The 18146-nt window shown below is 50.5% G+C and overlaps 1 protein-coding gene across 6 annotated transcripts in view; it reads left to right on the forward strand.

The window, feature by feature from the left end:
- The window catches only part of CHD6 (chromodomain helicase DNA binding protein 6), a 205532-nt gene extending 191337 nt beyond the window's left edge, over nucleotides 1-14195 (forward strand). For 5 of the 6 annotated variants that reach the window (XM_045444577.1, XM_045444580.1, XM_045444579.1 and 2 more), the window contains 4 exons: nucleotides 803-1255; nucleotides 3146-3337; nucleotides 4324-4443; nucleotides 10920-14195. In XM_045444577.1, coding sequence (XP_045300533.1) covers nucleotides 803-1255; nucleotides 3146-3337; nucleotides 4324-4443; nucleotides 10920-11816 — 1662 coding nt within the window. In that variant the 3' untranslated portion in view covers nucleotides 11817-14195. The remainder of the gene's footprint in view (nucleotides 1-802; nucleotides 1256-3145; nucleotides 3338-4323; nucleotides 4444-10919) is intronic. The other variant, XM_045444581.1, reaches the window with a different exon arrangement.
- The last annotated feature ends 3951 nt before the right edge of the window (nucleotides 14196-18146 follow it).

Genomic DNA, 18146 nt, shown 5'->3' on the forward strand with positions numbered 1-18146 from the left:
GCATGACGAGAGCAGGGTTTACAGCTCAGCTGGAGGGGTGTGCGGGGCTCTTGGGACGTGAGTGTCGGGAAAGAAGGGTGCCAGCGGCTGGGAGGCCAAAGGTGGGTCTGATGAAGAGTTGAGGTTCTAGGCCAGGTTAGTGGCAGAGTGGATCTAAACAGGGTGGGGTGGGGGTGGGGGGGAGTTGGAAAGCATGACTTGATAACTAATAAACGGATAAGGAAAAGGAGGCGTGAATGGATCGGATCGGTGTGTTCGGTACTTGGAAGGCTACGAGAATAATGGCAGCTGATAGAAACTAGGGAAATCAGAATGGGTTTTATAAACTCAGGCTTACAAGTAAGGTCTAATTTGAGGTACGTTGTTAGCACGCTGGCTCTCAACCTTCAAGTGCACAGTGGAACCTGCTGGGGACCTTGAAAAGCTGCTGGTTCTGATTTAATTGGTCCAGGGTGAAGACTGAGTATTGGAATTTTTTTTTTTTTTTTTAATTTCCCAGTAGATTCTGATGCACAGCTGAGGCTGAGCTTCCCTGAGATCTAGTTCATGGACTAGCAGCTTTAGTAGCACCTGGACACCTGTTAGACATGCACAATCTCAGACCCACTAAAGTAGAATCGACATTTTAACAAGCTGTCCAGGTGATTTGGTGCTAAGGGTTGAGAAACCTTGAGTGGAAAGAACTTCTATGAAGTTGATTAGGAATTTACTAGGCTCAAGGAAATCAGGCCGGGAGAAAGAGCTACCATGTGGCCACGGAAGTGGCATTCACCCCTCTCTTGCCCCCTGTGTATGTTCACAGGAGAGCTTCCTGGCTCCAGTATTCACAAAGGATGACCAAAAGCACAGACGGCCCTATGAGTTTGAGGTGGAGCGGGATGCAAAGACACGGGGTCTGGACCAGTTCTCCGCCACCCACAGGCACCCCCCCATCGTCCTCAATGGCTGGCACGGGGAGTCCGCAATAGACCTCTCCTGCACTTCAGAGGGGTCCCCAGGAGCCGCGTCTCCTTTCCCACTGAGCGCCAGCACCCCTAAGATCGGGGCTATCGGTTCACTTCAAGGAGCCCTCGGCATGGACTTGTCTGGGATTCTGCAAGCTGGCCTGATCCATCCAGTGACAGGACAGATCGTCAACGGAAGCCTCAGAAGAGATGACGCTGCCACGAGGAGGAGGAGAGGGAGACGGAAACATGTTGAAGGAGGGATGGACCTCATCTTTTTGAAGGAGCAGACACTTCAGGCAGGAATCTTGGTGGGTATATGAGGCCATTAAGTAAAAAACACTGACTTTTTTTTTTTAAGTTTTTATTTATTTATTGAGGGAAAGAGAGAGGTAGAGTAGGGGAGGGGCAGAGAGAGCAGGAGAGAGAGAATCCCAAACAGGCTCCGCACTGTCAGCACAGAGCCCAATGTGGGGCTCAAACCCATGAACCGTGAGATCATGACCTGAGCCAAAGTCAGATACTTAACCAACTGAGCCACCCAGGCGCCCCAACACTGACCTTTCTACACTGAGCAACAAACCCTTCCCCAGACACCCAGTTTTTTAATTTGTGGATTTTTTATCCCTATTTCAGTTGTCCCACTTGGGGTCTCTTGTTGTAAGTTGCCCTCAGTCTTTTCTAGAAACGCGTTTAATCCATTATGGACCCTTCACCTGCATGCAGCCTGGAGATAGGAGCCAGGGGTCTTGACACTTCCGGTACAAACAGCCCATATCCCCCAGTGTTTTGGAAGAGCCACTGGTGATGGAGTTAAAGCAAATGGCAGGGTTGAGTTTGTGGCAGTGGCACGCAGATTGGCAGGCTTTCCAGGAGCTGCTGGGGGTCAGGATCCTGAAAGTTGATCCTGGCTCTACTGCTTGACATAGTGGGCGACATGGGGTGCACCACTGAGCCTCACTGCTCTGTAGTGGGCCCACAGCATCTCCCACAGAGGGCTGCCATGAGGAGGGTTCACCAGAGTCACGCCAGGACCCCCTAAACCCAGAGGAGATTATTGTAAACAACAGACAAGGTTAGAAGCCGTGTGCCTGGCCAGGAGAGATCCCCATAGACTTTTCTTAATGTGTCAGAGACAACCGACTTCTCTTTGTGTCTTGGTTTTTCCTACTTATTGAATTTCAAGCTCCAAAACAGGAATCACATTTCATGTTTTATTGTAAAAGGAATAATAGTAACCAGTATTAATGAGTGCTTACCGTGTGCCAGGCACTATGTTCAGGGTTTTGTGTGATTGTCCTATTTGATCTTCACAACTCTGTGAAGGTGGTGTTGTTACTCCCATTTTATGGATGAGGAAACTGAGGCTTACAAGCATTAAATAATTTTCCCAAGATTATCCAGTAAAGTGGCAGATCAGGGAACCAAACCAAAGACTTTGTTCACTGGGGCCTGAGGGCCTTATTTTTAAGCTCTGCTATTTGGTATATTTTAAAGTTTTGTCTTCCTCTTAGACTTTCTGTATAATGTGGGAGGCTGAAGTGGCAGGTTCTTTCCCTGCCCAGTCCTGCAAGCTTTTAAGACCATTGTCTCATTTTTTAGAGGTGCAAGGCCCTAGTTTCTTTGTAGTGATCATAGATTGGCAGTGGAATGACTAGGAAAACAAATACTCTTGGCCTCAGAGTATTTTTAAAAATGTATTATGCAAACATATATCTGGCACCATATTGTACTTCGTGGACCCGATTATAGGCATTGGGAATACAGAGATGAGTAACACAGCTCTTCAACCTGTAGAAGGAAGAAGAGGTAAGTAAATTGCAGTGTGGCATTTCCGGTTATGTGGAAAGCCTGTGAAGGGCGCCGTGGGGGAGCAGGAAGTAGAGTGGCCTGTGCTCTCTGGGATGGTCATTGATGGTGGCAAAGGAGGTAACACTGAACCTAAGCAGACAGGATGGAATTAAAGGTTACCAAGCAGACAAGACAGGGAGAGGAGCGTTGGGTGGAGGGAACGCCAGCCCCTGCCGGAGCGTGCGTGTGGGTCAGTGGCGTGGAAGATTCTTACTCAAGCACCCCAGCACAGCAACATTCGGGGGGAAATGGATGGAAAGGTACAAAGAACACCTTACGTGTTTTCCTTTCAGAAACTGGTTTTCATTCTGTCGTGGTTAACTGCACGTACTTGTTTCTCATTCGTCCAGGAAGTCCATGAAGACCCAGGGCAGGCGCCCTCAAGCGCCTCACATCCGGAAGGGCCGGTGTCTGCCGCTTCAGCCCCTGAGCCAGCCCCAGCAGCTGGCAGCCAGGCTGAGAAAGCCATTCCCAGCAAGAGTCTCCTTGACTGGCTGAGGCAGCAGGCCGACTACTCCTTAGAGGTTCCTGGCTTTGGAGCAGTAAGTGTTGTTGGTTCTGCCCGACCTGCCATTTCCTTCCCGCTGATGGGGTGCTGTGTTTGACGAGGAACATGCTCGGGGAGCTTGGGAAGTTTGGGAGAGATCTGTGTTAACTGAGAACATCATTTTAAAGTTTTGTTTTTGGGGATTTTTTTAAGTTTAAATTGTCACTGAGTTTCTAGTAACAAATCAGAGCCCCTGTCAGAACGCTGTACCAAGTCGTTGCACAAAACCTTATGAGGACAGAATTTGCCTAAACTCAGTGCCCCTGTCTCCCAGAACGACCACACCAGACCCTAAGTGCACAGAGAAATCTTTATGTTGCATAAACAGTGCCACTTCATGAACATGTCCCTATGTATCCTTTCCACTTGAAAATATGACCACTTTGTAGGGAGGAGTGTCTGCTCTTAGCTCGAGTTACTGCTTTGGGACTCGTCCTTCAAGTCCTTCTACTGCCTTTGCCCCAGATCCTTCAGATTAGAAATCTGTATGACCACTGAGGTCTCTTCTTGGCTTTCCTTTTCTCATTTGTTCGTCTACCCCACCACCGTCTTTGTCCTGGGTACATCTAACTGATAAGATGTGGAGGCAGAGAGCTCACAAGAAAAGGAGGAGAGTGCATTCACAGATGCATACCCTCCAGAGACAGACAGAGCCCACCAGGTAGGTAGTGGTGGAGAGAGAATTGGGGGAAATGATGAGGAGGTGACAGCTAGAGATTAAACAGTACTCTGGGAGACTAGTGAGTCAGCTCAGGTCTGACAAGGAAGCCCACACATCCTGCTCTCCAGCTGTAGGAACACTGTGGCCTCAAAGAAAGCCTCGCTGAGGGCCTGGTAGCTGTGTCTTTCAACCTAACCTGACTGGGTCCTGTACAGAGGGCCATTAATGAGACAAGAGCAAAACCAGCTGAAAAGCCCCACCCTCCTCAGAAGAATCTGTGACAGAATGTTTTGTAATGTTGATTTCCATTTGCCTCCTAGAATTTTTCAGACAAACCAAAGCAGAGGAGGCCACGCTGTAAGGAACCTGGAAAATTAGACGTCAACTCCCTGAGTGGGGAAGAGAGGGTTCCCGCTGTCCCCAAGGAGCCAGGACTAAGGGTAAGGAAGAGGGATGTGTCCCAGTGGAGCCAAGCCTTGCGGACTTGGGGAAAGCTCCAGTTGGGAAGTAGGGAGCCAGGCAGCATCTCCCGAGAGGACAAGAGGCCAGCACGGGAGGAAGTTGATAAGTAGAGATGAGTGGTACTGGGGCCTCTTGAGCAGCAGTAGGACTTCCCGTCGTCCTTTGTTTTCACCCTTTACCTCCAAAACTTTTGGTTTAAATTTGTATTTTAACTATTTCCAAAACTTGATAATCCCCCCTTCCCCATTACAGTGTAGAGAGTTCAGGGAGACCTTAACCCCTGTCAGGAGTCTGTTTCTAGTGTTAACAAATGTCATTATTGGAAATTTCCATTTAAGACATTTCCTCCTAGTCCATCCTCACTGGTGATGAAAAACAGCTGACTCCAAGCCCTGTCCTATTCCTCATATAGAATCATGAGCCTGGAAGAGACTTCAAAGCCATCTGTGAAATACTTGTAGCCCAATGCATCTGAGTTAACTATATATAGCTCAGAGTAGAGTTGGAATAGCAAAGATAGAACCTCTAGGGGGCAGTAATAACACTTCAACCTGAAAATGTGTCAAGCTTAGGCAAATCATACATAAATGCACATCTAACCTCCTAAAAGTGCATCCTCCCCAAACAGGGAGCCTCTCAAGAGCCTCCTGGGCATCCGCCCCTCTCGGGTTGTCCCCCCAAAAGCATGGGCTTTCCTAAATGCCTTCTCCTCCAGGCTCTGCCAGCTGGGGTTTTCCTTGGGTACGAATTCCCTGCTTAATGGGATTGCCTGGATGTGATTTTCTTCTTCAGCTCCAGAAGACCACCCACCCTAGTCATTTCCTCCTCTTGCAGAAGGAAGTTGTTACTTAGTGTTTTAAAGGAGGCTGTGACCGATGTCACCTGGTGGGTTGGTCTAGCAGCTCTTCACACATACCTGCTCCCCCCTCATCCCCATCCCCCACAGCAGCCGCTCCGGGAGTGGGGCTGGGGCCCCGTCCCAAGGTTGGCCGCTTGTCAGAAAGCTTATCCACACTGGAAAAGCTGCCCTTTTGCCTCTCTCTTGCTTTACTATCAGAGAGTGTCGCTCCCACCCCTTTTCTTAGACCTCCTTGTGCTGTGCAAGCTGACACAACTGTAGTTCTCAGCCCAGCCGTCTTTCTCCAGCCCTCATGCCGTCTCCCCACGTTCTCCTTGTGTCTCCACACAGGGCGTCACATGGAAGGCATCCAGGAGAGACTGTGGTCCTTGCTTTGTTGTAGCCTCTGAGCTCTTGGTTTAGAGACGTGTCAGAGAAACCACGTGCTTTCCTCCTTGGCCCTCTTTTCTTTCTATGTCTAACAATTTCCCTCATGTTCTCTGGAAATTAATGCTCATCACTCTCCTACAGATGCTGACCCCTTGCCAGAAAACCCATTTCTAAGCCCTTCTTGCAAGTCAGCCTCTTACCAGAGATGCACTTTTCCTCCCTTGTTAAATAAACACAGTCCCTGCCTCGGAGGCCCTTTTCCTGCAGTAAGGCCAGGGGAGGAAGCACTTGTCTGCCCGATCCTCAGGGCTGCCCAGCCTCGCCACTGGGGAAGAGCCAGCAAGGCCCAGACAGCAACACACTGCTTGACCCCAGGAGGGCCAGTTTCCCCTCAACGCTGTCTCCCACAGCTCCTGCTGGGACAGGAGCCCTCCCATGTCTTCCCATGGAGACCTCACTCCCCACCCATCCTACCCCTGCTTCTGGAAAACAGATTCAAATCAAGAAACCTCTTCCTTCCTTCAGCCCTTCTGCTGTGTGTGCTGTGGCTCGGCCGGGCGAGCTCCACCAGCCACAGTAAGGCTGTGGGATTCAGCTTTCAGGATGCCCAGTACATAGTGGGCGCTCGTGAGACGTGTGTGTGTGTGTATGTGTGCATGCACATACATACGTAAGTTACATTTGTCTAGATGCGTGTATAGATCTTTTGTTTCTTGTTGAGCCATTTGACAGTAACTTGCAGACATGAGCCCTCACCCCTACATGCTTCAGCCTGTGTCTCCTAAGAATATTTTCCTACCTACTAACATTATCACACATGTGAATATTAATATCTAATACCTAGTGTACATTCAGATTTCCCGAATTGCCCCAAAAACGTCTTCTAGGGCTAGTTTTTGTTTCATTCTGTTTTGTGTGTAGGAATTTTAACTTTGCTTCCACACACACCTCCTTTGGTTTGTTAGGTCTCTCTTCAGTCATGAATATTTGTGGGCTAACCCTCCTAACCTTCCTGGGAGGAGCAAGGAAGTTCTGGTCACCACCTTCTCCTCCTCTACCAGCAGTTAAGTTTGAGAGCTAGAATCCACAGGCTTTGGAATATGTGCTTCTGTGTATTGGTGAAGATGTCCTTCTAGGCTTGGAAGAGCAGATTTACCTCCAGTGTTGCTTAATGTCTGACTCTCCTGCTCCCTGCTCTCCTTGCCCTCTCCCCAGGCTTCCCTGGAGGAGGAAGCAGATTTGCTCTCAGGGTATAATTACCAGGAGGGAAAGCTGCCAAAGCCCAACTTGGCCGCTGTGTGTGGTCGCCGAGCTGCTGGGAGGGGCATCTGACTAGGGTGGGCAGCAGCTGGGCGGCTGGAGGGACCGTCCCTCCCACAGGAAGTGGTGAGAGCTGACTTCCTCTGCGAGTACCCCTCTCGCATGGCAGTAGATGAAGAGCCGTTGTCTTCACCCCTGGGACCTTTCTGCTGCTGCTCATCCAGTCTGAAGGGGAGAAGGCAGTATGCCTCCTTGGCAGGTTCCCAGTTCTGAAAGGGCTCAGCACTTTCTGTATGTCAGAGACTCACAACAAGAGCAGGGGAGGAACATTTCTGGACATCCTGATGCTGGAGGGGCATGCCAAAGGTCCTGCGGGATATAGGGCTTGACGAGGTGTCTAGCCCTAGATGCCCCAGATGCCCAGATGTTAAAGAACATCTGGTTTATAGCAAATTGTTGGAAAAGAAGATGGAGGCATTGTTTATCAAGCTCTGGGTTTACTTCCTAACAGAAAGGCTTCTCAGATCAAACACACCCTCTACTGGAGAGTTAGGAGGGAACTTTGTGGGTAAAAGGAAAAAGACACACCCCAACACCTTTCTCTGGCTCGCGGCTGTGGCTGGGCTGCAGGGAAGAGGTCCTGGAAAAGCCCTGTGGTCCTGTTGTGGCTCCCCTGGCTGGGGCCCTCGGTTGACTGGTGTGCGTTACAAGTTCTGCTTTTAGCCTGGCCCCGGTCCCTCAAGTGCTACTCTCTCTGTTCAGAAATAGGAACCAGGTAGGGATTGCTCCCCAAGTGATCATCCCCAGAGCCAGGGTGAGTGGATGCCCAGCACCCTGGACACACCGGCCCAGCGAAGAGCAGGCACTGGTCACAGGTGGGAGTAAGAGCCAGTGTGGTGAGGTGCATGTGACAGCCAGGCTGGGAAGGGTCTGCTGTGCCCCTGGGGCAGATCCCTGCTTCTCCCACTTTGTGAGAAAGAAGGGGGGCACTAAGCATGACAGTATCACCGTTCCCTCAGTTCTGCTAGTCTAAACCGAGGCTTCTGGAGAAGAGTTTTCTTGTAGTCAACCATCATAAAGCTTTTTGCCCGTGATCGGGTTTTTCTTGAATATTCTCTGGGAAGTTGAGGGAGAGATGTAAGACTTCAAAAATAACCTTATTCCTGGGGACTTGGGAACATTCAAATACACATCTTTCACACGTACAAATCTGTAAATCCTTTGTGAAATGGCCATGACCATTGTCCTGACCCCTCAGGGCTGGTGGGATGACTAATGCACATGGAACCCTTAACGTCTGCCTGACGCAGGGCAGGTGCACATTTAGTGCGCTGTCAGTACTCCTGCTGCTGCTCTTCCAGTCCCCACTGCCCCTCTGGGATGGCCACAGTCCTGTCCACACTGCCACTACCGAGGTCCTCATGCCTCCGTTCCCAGCCGCTTCTCGTTTGGCAGCCCACCACACAGGTGTGTTCACCAAGGACCCGTGTTACCAACTAACCACATCTCTACAGCTGCCCCTTTAAGCAGAGATCTGTTGGAGTTTCTAAGGATTTGCTTCTTTAACAGTTAGGCAGAAGAGAGGCAGGGAACTGAATGGAGATGCCAGAACTGGATTAGAGTTTGAAGTAGAGGTCCTTAGGAGGGTTGTGAAGAGACATCTTTCTTTTTTCTTCAAAAATTGTTCTAATGTTTGTTTATTTTTGAGAGAGAGAGCACGCACCCATGTGCAACCAGGAGAGGGGCAGAGAAGGGGGGGACAGAGAATCCAAAGCAGGCTCTGTGCTGATAGCAGTGAGCCTGATGTGGGGCTCGAACTTGCAAACTGTGAGATCATGACCTGAGCCGAAGCCGGACACTCAACCAACTGAGCCACCCAGGCGCCCCAAGGTTGTGAAGAGTCATCTTAACTATTCTCAGGCCTGGCTGTCAGTCTCAGCCCTTAGGTGTCCGCGGACTCCTGACTTCCTTTCCTATTTTCTTTAGCCGTCCTGGCCCTAATGAAAGTATTTTTCAGGCCCTTCTGGTGTCTCTTGGTGCGATCTGTCCCTGCCTTCTCACTCCCAAGTATGCTCCATTAAGGACTGCAGCCGGGGCCCTGCATCTGAGCCTCAGAGTAGACTGGTGGAGTATCAACTGTGTCTTATCAGATCCCCACTCCCCACTGCAGACTTGCAGGAAGGGAAGGCGTGCATACAAACAGCTGAGCATCCTGAGAAGGCAGCAGAGTCAGCCGTAGAGAAGCGTGGGCTCCTCCAGCATCGGCGCGGGGTGGGGGCCTCACTGTTGGGCCCTCCCACGTCATGCTGCTGTGCTGGGGCCTGTCCCGGCTTCCACATTCCAGCCCTGATGGTGACCTGCGTCCCCAGTGCAAACCCACTGTGACGGATCCCTAATGGCCACTCAACATCTTTAGCCTCATCGTTGCTGTGATCGAAGAGAAGGTGGCAGAATCACACCAGCTTTGTAACAGGACCCACGAGGAGAAGCCCAGGCAGTTAAGGCTGCTTTCCTTCAATGGCTCAGAAAGGAGAGAGGACTTCCAGGGACCACAGGGAAGGGCTTTTTCTCCATGCTCTTCTCCACAAAGATTGAGACTGCTCAACAGCAGTTGTCCCAACATGCCTTTGAGCCCGTGGACACACACCGCCTCCATGAGCTCAATGACAGCAGGGAGGAGCGGGAGGCAGTAGAAAGAGGGAAAGGTGTGGTTTCCCGGGTGACGCAGGGGTTCCACGCAGAGGGTCCTGAGGGAAATCTCTCCCTTTCTCTTGCTATGGGGATTATTCGTGCTGCTTTGGGAACAAATTCAGAGTTAGGTACGCTGTAATTGCACCGGTTTGTTTAATTCTCTCTCTGCAACCAGACGGGAAGCTCTGGCAGAGTGGGCTCTCTGGCAGGCTCTGGTACATCCTCGTCGCCCCCCAGAGCCCCTGAACCACGGTCACGAAGGAAGGAGCGCATGCGGCTGCAGCAAGCCCACTGCCAGGCTGGTGCTTTGTCCACCGTGTGGGCTACCACTCACTGATGCCGTTGGAGCAGTAGGTTCCCTGATTCCCCACAGTAAATCGTCCGCACGGCAGTAGCAGAGCATGCGTGGTGCTGGGTGACCCACGTGCAGCAGAGCTGGATGGCGGGCCGCGTGATGCTTAGCCCTGGAGTTCTCCACCAGCTGGGAAAACCAGAGCACGGCCCTCCGATGAGAGGGAAATTAGACTGCCTCCCTTGAGGGAAACCAGAACATCAGTCACTATGATGCGTTTCCCCAGCCACATTAAGAATGCCCTCATCTCCTCAGCAAACATGTAGACACCCTGTTTGGTGACAGAGTTGTCCTGCAGGAACTTGTGACCCACAGGGAGTGAGGTGTGTGCGGTCACTGGCACCCCTCCAGTAAGCACTTGTTCCTGTGGGTCAGGTAATGTGTTGCACACTTCGCCTCCGGTAAGGCCAGAAAGATGTCATGGTCCTTTCTCACTCCCACTCTGCAAGTCTAGCTGAGGTGGCCCGAGTCCCACAGCTAGTTACAGAGCTGGGACCAAATTTCAGGTCCATCTCCTGCAAAACTCTGTCTCCCCTACTCTGCTTTGTTGCTTCCATTAAAAAGCTTCCTGTGTCACAAGGAAGATGAACGCTCGCTTTGGTCAAGGCCTTGCAGCTGTAAGTCTCGCCTAAGACCTGAGTGTCCTTAGCTGGGCTCCAGTTCCCAGCTCTCTGATGAGCTCCTCCAGGGAGTGGATGCCGCTGTCGTGTGCTAGTGGTGGCTGGCTCTCAGCCTCCCAAGCCAACGACCTCAGGCGCACCTAGGCTAGAGAGCCATCGAGGCAGGTAGGCAGGGGGCTCCCACTCGGGTCCTTGGCGGAACAGGGGCAGTCTGGCCCAGTGCAGAACCCTGGTCTTCATCCCCAGCCCATCACCTGCCCTCCAGTAACCTTCAGCGTCTCGTGTTTCTTTGTCCTTTTGCAGGGATTTCTCCCAGAAAACAAGTTCAATCACACCCTGGCCGAGCCTGTTCTTCGAGATGCGGGCCCCCGAAGGAGGGGGAGGCGGCCTCGGAGCGAGCTCCTGAAGACCCCTGCCATTGTGGCGGACTCTCCGTCGGGGATGGGGCCACTGTTCATGAACGGACTGATCGCTGGGATGGACCTGGTAGGACTCCAGAACATGAGAAATCTGCCAGGCATCCCCCTCACGGGCCTGGTGGGGTTCCCGGCCGGCTTCGCCACGATGCCCACGGGCGAAGAGGTCAAAAGCACCTTGAGCATGCTGCCCATGATGCTGCCGGGAATGGCCGCAGTGCCCCAGATGTTCGGTGTCGGGGGACTCCTTAACGCACCCATGGCCACTGCCTGCACCAACACCGCTCCAGCGCCTCTGTCAAGCACAACAAAAAGTGGCACAGCAGCGACCGAGAAGACTGTAGAAGACAAGCCGAGTAGCCATGATGTAAAAACGGACACGTTAGCTGAAGACAAGCCTGGTCCTGGTCCGTTTTCTGATCAGTCCGAACCTGCAATAACTACCAGTAGTCCTGTGGCTTTTAACCCCTTTCTCATCCCAGGAGTGTCTCCTGGACTCATTTACCCATCCATGTTTCTGTCCCCGGGCATGGGCATGGCTCTGCCGGCGATGCAGCAGGCCAGACACTCTGAAGCAGTAGGTCTGGAGAGCCAGAAGCGGAAGAAGAAGAAAACAAAAGGGGACAGCCTGAACCCCAACCCAGAGCCTGCTCCCGGGTCCGAAAAGGAGCCAGGCGGCGATCAGAACTGCCCCGAACCCAGGGCCCCCGTCCCTCCAGAGAGAGGACATGTGGCACAGGCCAGGGAAGGGGGCCTCAAAGACTCCAACAGTGACACCAATTAGAACTGTTTCATTTAAGAAATGATTGTGACTTGTAAGTTTCTTATCCCATAAAGGTTTGTTACTTCCCTCACTCCACCTTCATAAGAACCTGTGTTTCCATAAGTAATATTACCTACCTAATTTTCTGAGAACTGTGGTCACAGATGTTAATAGTTGCAGGGTCTTGCCACTTCATTAGCTGAGTGTCGTCGACCTAGTGTAGGAGGCACAGAATTCTCATTCTGTTACCCAGTTGTTCATTCCAGCAACCGTAGCTAATACAGTATGTGGTGACACACCCTCCCCCCCTTCTCTTCCAAGTTCCCACTCACCTGAGGAGGGACAGTGGCAAAAGAAAGCTGTCTAGGGATTTACCATCAAAGGGCCAAAGAACAGAGACAGAGAGGAGCTCTTTTTTCCGTGAGCTGTGTTGAATGGGAAGAATCTAATGGGGAAACCAAAAAGCACAGAAGGAAGTGCTCGTGCGTATTTTTTAGTTAAGATATTTCCCTATTTTATCATGAGGACTAAATGAGTAGTGTAGACAGAAGTATATAACTAATGGTTGAAAATGCATATATTCATTTCTTTAGAAAGCAAAAACCTTACTGGTAGTAACAGGACATCCCCCTTAAAGGTTTTTCAGACACCTGCGGCAAGAAGGAATACTGACGAGGCATTATTTTATACATATGTATGCCGTCTCCCCCAGATAAAGATCGTTCTCAGTATGGAAAAGCTTTACACACCGGGGTTGTTGCCGGCAGTGGGGGCGGGTGAGGGGCTCGTCCTCTGTGGGGCTGGACACTGCTCACCTCACTCTCAAGAATCGCTCCGGCCACCACCAGGCCCTCACAAGTTTTTACTTTGTGCTCCCCTTCACCAAGAGTAGGGCTCTTTTTGGAGCCTTCGAGGATATAGTCACTCAACACTTTCACACTTTGCTAGGTCCCTTCGTCAAATTATTTGAGGTTGTCCGAACTGGTATGTGCCACCTTTATAAAACGACTGTGAAAGTTTGTTTCTTCTCTCCCATTTTTTTTTTTTCTCTATTCGGTTTCCATTACACAGTTGGACCCAGATTCCAGATCAGGCTAGTCGAGACTGTTGCAAATTAACATCATTTTCCCTTCTCACTCGGGAAGCACCTGCCTGAGTGGCGCTTACCCTGCCTGCGTTCCCCTCCCACTTGTGTCCCGCACTCCAGAGGGCTGGTCATGCTCTGAGACTGGAAATAAGCTCGTGGTTCAGGACTCGGGCACAGGGCCCGTGCGGGGGCCATCGGAGACATTGGAAGTGCTATTGGTACCAGTTTCACTTGGTGTTGCCACAATTTACTGTATTTTTTACTTTTCCTGTTACAGTTTTGCTAATTTATCAGAAGGTCCAAAAGTTTGACATAACTATTTCAGTTTGCATTATTTATTTATGATGCTTTTGTCATTGTCTTTTATACATTTGGGATTATAAATTATGTAAATGTTAAAATGAGCATCTCAAAGAAGTCTGTTAAATTGTGACCGAAGAAAAAAATAAGATGTATCTTCAAACGGTGGAGTTATGAATCAGAGATAAAAATCAGAAATTCTGTAACCGATTGCATAAGAAGAAAGAATCCGTTGATTGAACAAATCCTATTTAATGACATCTTTGTAGCGTAGATGGTCGATAATGCTGACAACAGATTTCTTAGAAATGCTGCTCTCTATTTAACTAACATTTTGTTCAGTTTTGCCTCCAGTGGAAGCAGAAAGGGTTTTTTCAGCTGTTAAATCCTAAAAATCAATATAATTTATTTATGTAAAAAAAAAATCACTCAATCGATATATTTTTGAACCTTTTAAGTACTAATTTTCTTTTTATCAAGTAGAAAAAAAATGTATTTGCCCTAAATCCTTAAAATACAAATGCTATAAAAATTCATGTATCTTGAAAGCCTTACTGCAAATGAGTATTATAGACATCCAGCAGAGCCTGGGTTTCCTTTGTTGTCCTCGTTGTTGTTTTGTATGGAAAAGCTGCTTTCCCTAGGTTCCACTTAGAACCTCCAGTAGGTCACAGGGTTCAATATGGATTTGATTTAAAAACCCACCAGCATGCTAAACCCCTTGTTATATCTTACCGAACCTGTATGTTTAACTCTCTGGGTGTTTAGGCTTATATTTGACTGCTATTGTGTCCCTGTTTGCAAAATGAAAATGACACTCTGTGGATTATTTGCTCTGTAAGGCATAAGTGCTTCTTATGATTATTTTGACGTTTCCAAGAGCAAAAGCCAAATTTAAACTCTCTTCAGCAAACTTGAGCCTTTTCATCTAAATTCCATGTCACTCACAGCCATAACTTTCCTTGGTCATTCTTCACCCCGTGTCTTACATAATAAATTGTCTGTGGTCTTGATCCTGGATTTAAAAAAAAAAAAAAAAAAAACAATTTTAAAAGTCACATTCAGTGGCACTTGGATGTCTCTTGCTGCCTGGGCCTTGTATAAATACATCATCTGCACACAGCAGTCCACGGTCTTTCTGAGTGCCCACTTTGTTCTGGGCACGCTACCGGGGGCTTGTTAAATATCCATTCACGGGGGGTTGATTTGCCTTATCTCTTGACCCACCGGCACACCTGGTTAAAACACGTGCCGTAGAAGGGAGAGCAGTAGAGTCCCTGCTTCCCGGACCTGGGGCCCAAACGCTCCAGCCGCTCCACGCTCCAGCCTACGCCTCAACTGCGCCACTTTCTAGAAGCCCCGCCTCAAATCACATACCTGGGACCTCGGGGGGGGGGGGGGGGGGGGGGGGGGGGGGGGGGCGGGGACAGTGGAACCACTGTGGGATCAGAACAGGCCCCAAAACACAGGAGTGCCTCAGAATTCTTAAGGCTTGTTAAGAATTTGGTGGCCCTTAGCTTTCTTCTCAAGCCCCAGAAGGACTGTGTCCGAAGTTGTCGGGGAGACTGGCAGGAAAGTGCTGAAGCCCTGGCCACACAGCCAGACACCCACCAGTTTTGCCCTCGCTGGGTCACCACTAGGGGCCGACGGATGGCGGCTGAAGAGCCTGGAGAATGGGTGAGGCATTGTTCTCTAAGACCCCAGAGTCCTCTGCTGTGGTTTTCCAAGTCAGGGTGTATTCTAGTCTTTGCAGCCCTCCAGTCCAGACGGGGGGAGCCATTCTTCTGGGAAGAGGAATAATTTATGCAGAATAAGTAATAAATAGTCTTGGTTTCACTCTTAACCCCCGAGGCTGCCCCAGTAGAGTCTGTTTCTGTGAGGGCAGAGGAGTGCAATTAGTTTAGTACGTTGGGCTAGTGTTGCAGTGTTTTGTGTGTGTTTGCCATAAGTGACCTCATTTGTCTTCAGAGCGTCTTGGTTACTGGGTAGAGGGCACTGGCATCCGGTGTGCCTAATGAAAGCCACTAGAAGACAGCAAAGCTGTGTCATCAATCACAGCAGAGCTGGGGCTAACCTCTCCGTCCCTCCAGCCTGAGGTTGGAACAGGCCAGCCTTTGCGATGCCAGCCTGGGACCCCCTCTGCCTCAGAGACCTGACTAAGTGACTCTCAGGAAAAATTGGCACTGAGGAAAACGGAACAGTTGTGGCCACACCCTCTGGAAAACTTTATGCTTGATTCATTTATAGCGAATTCCTTAAAATGGTTTCTTGCAAGAATTACTGTTCATTTGCCTGGTCTGGAAACCACAGAAGGATGGTCTCTTAGGTCAGTAGTGGGGTTCACCCAGCCCAGTGACCAGCACCTTGGGTTCCAGACTGTGGCTTCTCAAAACCCAGTCTCTGAGGTACAGAAGCATGAGGGCAGGTGCTCAGGACCTTGGTGCATGCTGCCTGGGTGGCCAGCTCTGGGGCCACCCTCATGATCCAGACTCGAGGGGGTATGTGGGGTGAGCCGAGTACAGCTCCTGCGAGGAAGGTGTTCGTGGGATCAGTTTGGATGTGCCTGAAGCTAACGCTGCCGAGACAGTCCTGTTGTCGGATTTCTGGCTCAGCCCTTGCCCGAGGCCCAAGGACAAAGGAATGAACTAGGATGGAGAGAGGGGGGCAGAGGGAAGAGAGATGGGGCTTCTGGGGTCAGGGGGAGGGGCACATCCCTACCTTCTCCAAGCCTCCATTTCCTCATCTGTAGAACAGGGCTAATTGTACCTCGCAACCTAAAGGATTGATCAAAATGACCAGTGTCGGGTGCTGAAAAGTATGCTTGCATATGAGTCATGTATCTTTACCGCTTTTGAGTAGCCAGTGAGGGGAGGAGCACCAGTCTCCTGTCCCCTGGAAGGAGGGTAATCAAATCAGGGATGAGGAAGGTCTTGCTCTAAGTCCCAAGATCCTCCTGGATCTCTGGGGCCTCCTTCAGTATAGACTTGCCAGATGGAGGGGAGAAAATGACACCCAGTTAGTTTTAATTTCAGATAAACGAATTCTCTTGGTATAAGTATATTCCAAGCAGTACTTGGTACATAATTATACAAAAAACTTTTATATGGCATTCAACTTTAACTAGGCATCCTGTATCTTCTCTGATAACCTCACTCAATGTAACAGTGCACATTTATTTAGCAGGCACCTCCTCTAGTTAGAGCTTGTTCTAAGTAAGTGCTTTATGGCCATTCCCTCCATCCCCTCAGTCACTCAAAAGTCCCCATTTTACAGATGAGAGAACTGAGGCCCAGAGAGGTGAAATAACTTGTCCAGGCACCCAACCTGTAAACGACAAGAGCTGGGATTTGGGGACCCAGAAAGACAGATTGCAGAGCCATTAGCCAACCAGGGGATCAGCATGGGCATCTAGTCTGGGCATGAAGCAAACTGCCTTCTGGTGCAGCTTTGGGAAATAGGGTGATAGGAATGGTGAGCAGGGGAAGGGGCTGGGGGGCCAGCTGCCATGAGCGGGGTAACTGGTGGGGGTGGGGGGAGGTGTTTCCTTCCCATCCTGCTGTGCTAGGCTAGGGTCATTCTTGGAGTCTCATTCTTGGTGCTCAGACACACCAGGCCCAGGCCTAAGGGGCCGTGTGAGAAGCAGTGTCCAGTCTTAGAAAGAAGTGGCAGGGGTCTGTGTAACTTCTCAGCCAGAAGGGCCAGAGGGAAGTTGGCCGGGACCGAGAGGAGGGGGATCTCGCAAATGACAGGGAAACCAGCCTCCCAGACAGCAGACCATCTCTAAAGGCTGGAGCCTAATTTCTGCTACAAGGTTTGGTTTCTGCTCAGAAACCCAACTGAGAGAGCTTTGATCCAGCTTTCTGGTGTGCTCCCCCCTCGCCCCAGGGTGTTCAACGATCGCCCACCACTCATGTGCCGGGTGCAGCACGAGCCACCTGGGAAGGGGGAGGCAGCACCGCTCCTTCCATGCCCACCAGGCCCTGGCCGTGACCTTCCCCCCCAGGGCGGCTCCGGCACGGCCCCCTGGGTGCCCATTTCCTCTGTTCTGCCCACTGTGCCAGGCCTTGACATGCAGGAGCTCATCCCCAAACGTGTCCCCCACATGAGGACAGGGCTCAGGGAGGCTGCCACCTGCCTTCAGCTAGAATTTAGAGGTGGGTCTGATGGCAGCGTAGAGTCCACAGAGCACAGCCCCCATCCGTTTTTGTATAGCCCACGAGCCAAGAGTGGACATTACGTTTTAAATAATGGAAAAACCAAAAGAAGAAGAATATTTCCTGACATGTGAAAATCATACCCAATCCAAATTTCAGAGACCATAAATTAAGTTTTATTGGAGCGTAGCCACACCTGCTCCTGAACGTACCATCTGTGGCTGCTTGTGCACCACACGAGAAGAGTTGAGAGCTGTCACAGGACCACGTGGTCTGCAACACCGAAAATATTTATTATCTGGCCCTTCACAGAAATAGTTCGCAGACCCCTGGCCTAGAGCATCAGTTTTATTCATAGATTCAGTGCTGAAAGTAAGTCATTTAAAGTCTTCTTGTATTTATTTGACCGTGTTTTTGCACGCACATTATAAGAGTGACACCTGTGAAGATAAAGCAGGCTTCAAAGTAGCCCTGGACCGAGGGCCTGCCTCCGGAGGGGCCACCTCCAAACCCCCAGGGCACACTGTCACTTTGGAGGAAAATTTGGGACTGCCCTGCCCCCACGCTCAGGAGAGCCCGAGAGCCCGAGGACGGATTAGACGCTATGGGAGAAGAGGCAGTGTTTACAGAGAGGACCCAGAAAAGGCAGGAGGGCACAGCCCGAGTGAAACACAGGACGTGGGTTTAAGGACCAGGAGGCAACACTGTGCCTGGGGAAGGGGCCGGCAACCCGGGTCCGGTCCGTGGCTGGTGGCGGTGCGCTGTCTACCTGCAGAGTGGCTGGAAGGGAGGCCTCCCAGGAAGACAGGC

The sequence above is a fragment of the Leopardus geoffroyi genome, chromosome A3 (assembly GCF_018350155.1).
Source record: "Leopardus geoffroyi isolate Oge1 chromosome A3, O.geoffroyi_Oge1_pat1.0, whole genome shotgun sequence".
In the NCBI taxonomy this organism is placed as follows: domain Eukaryota; kingdom Metazoa; phylum Chordata; class Mammalia; order Carnivora; family Felidae; genus Leopardus; species Leopardus geoffroyi.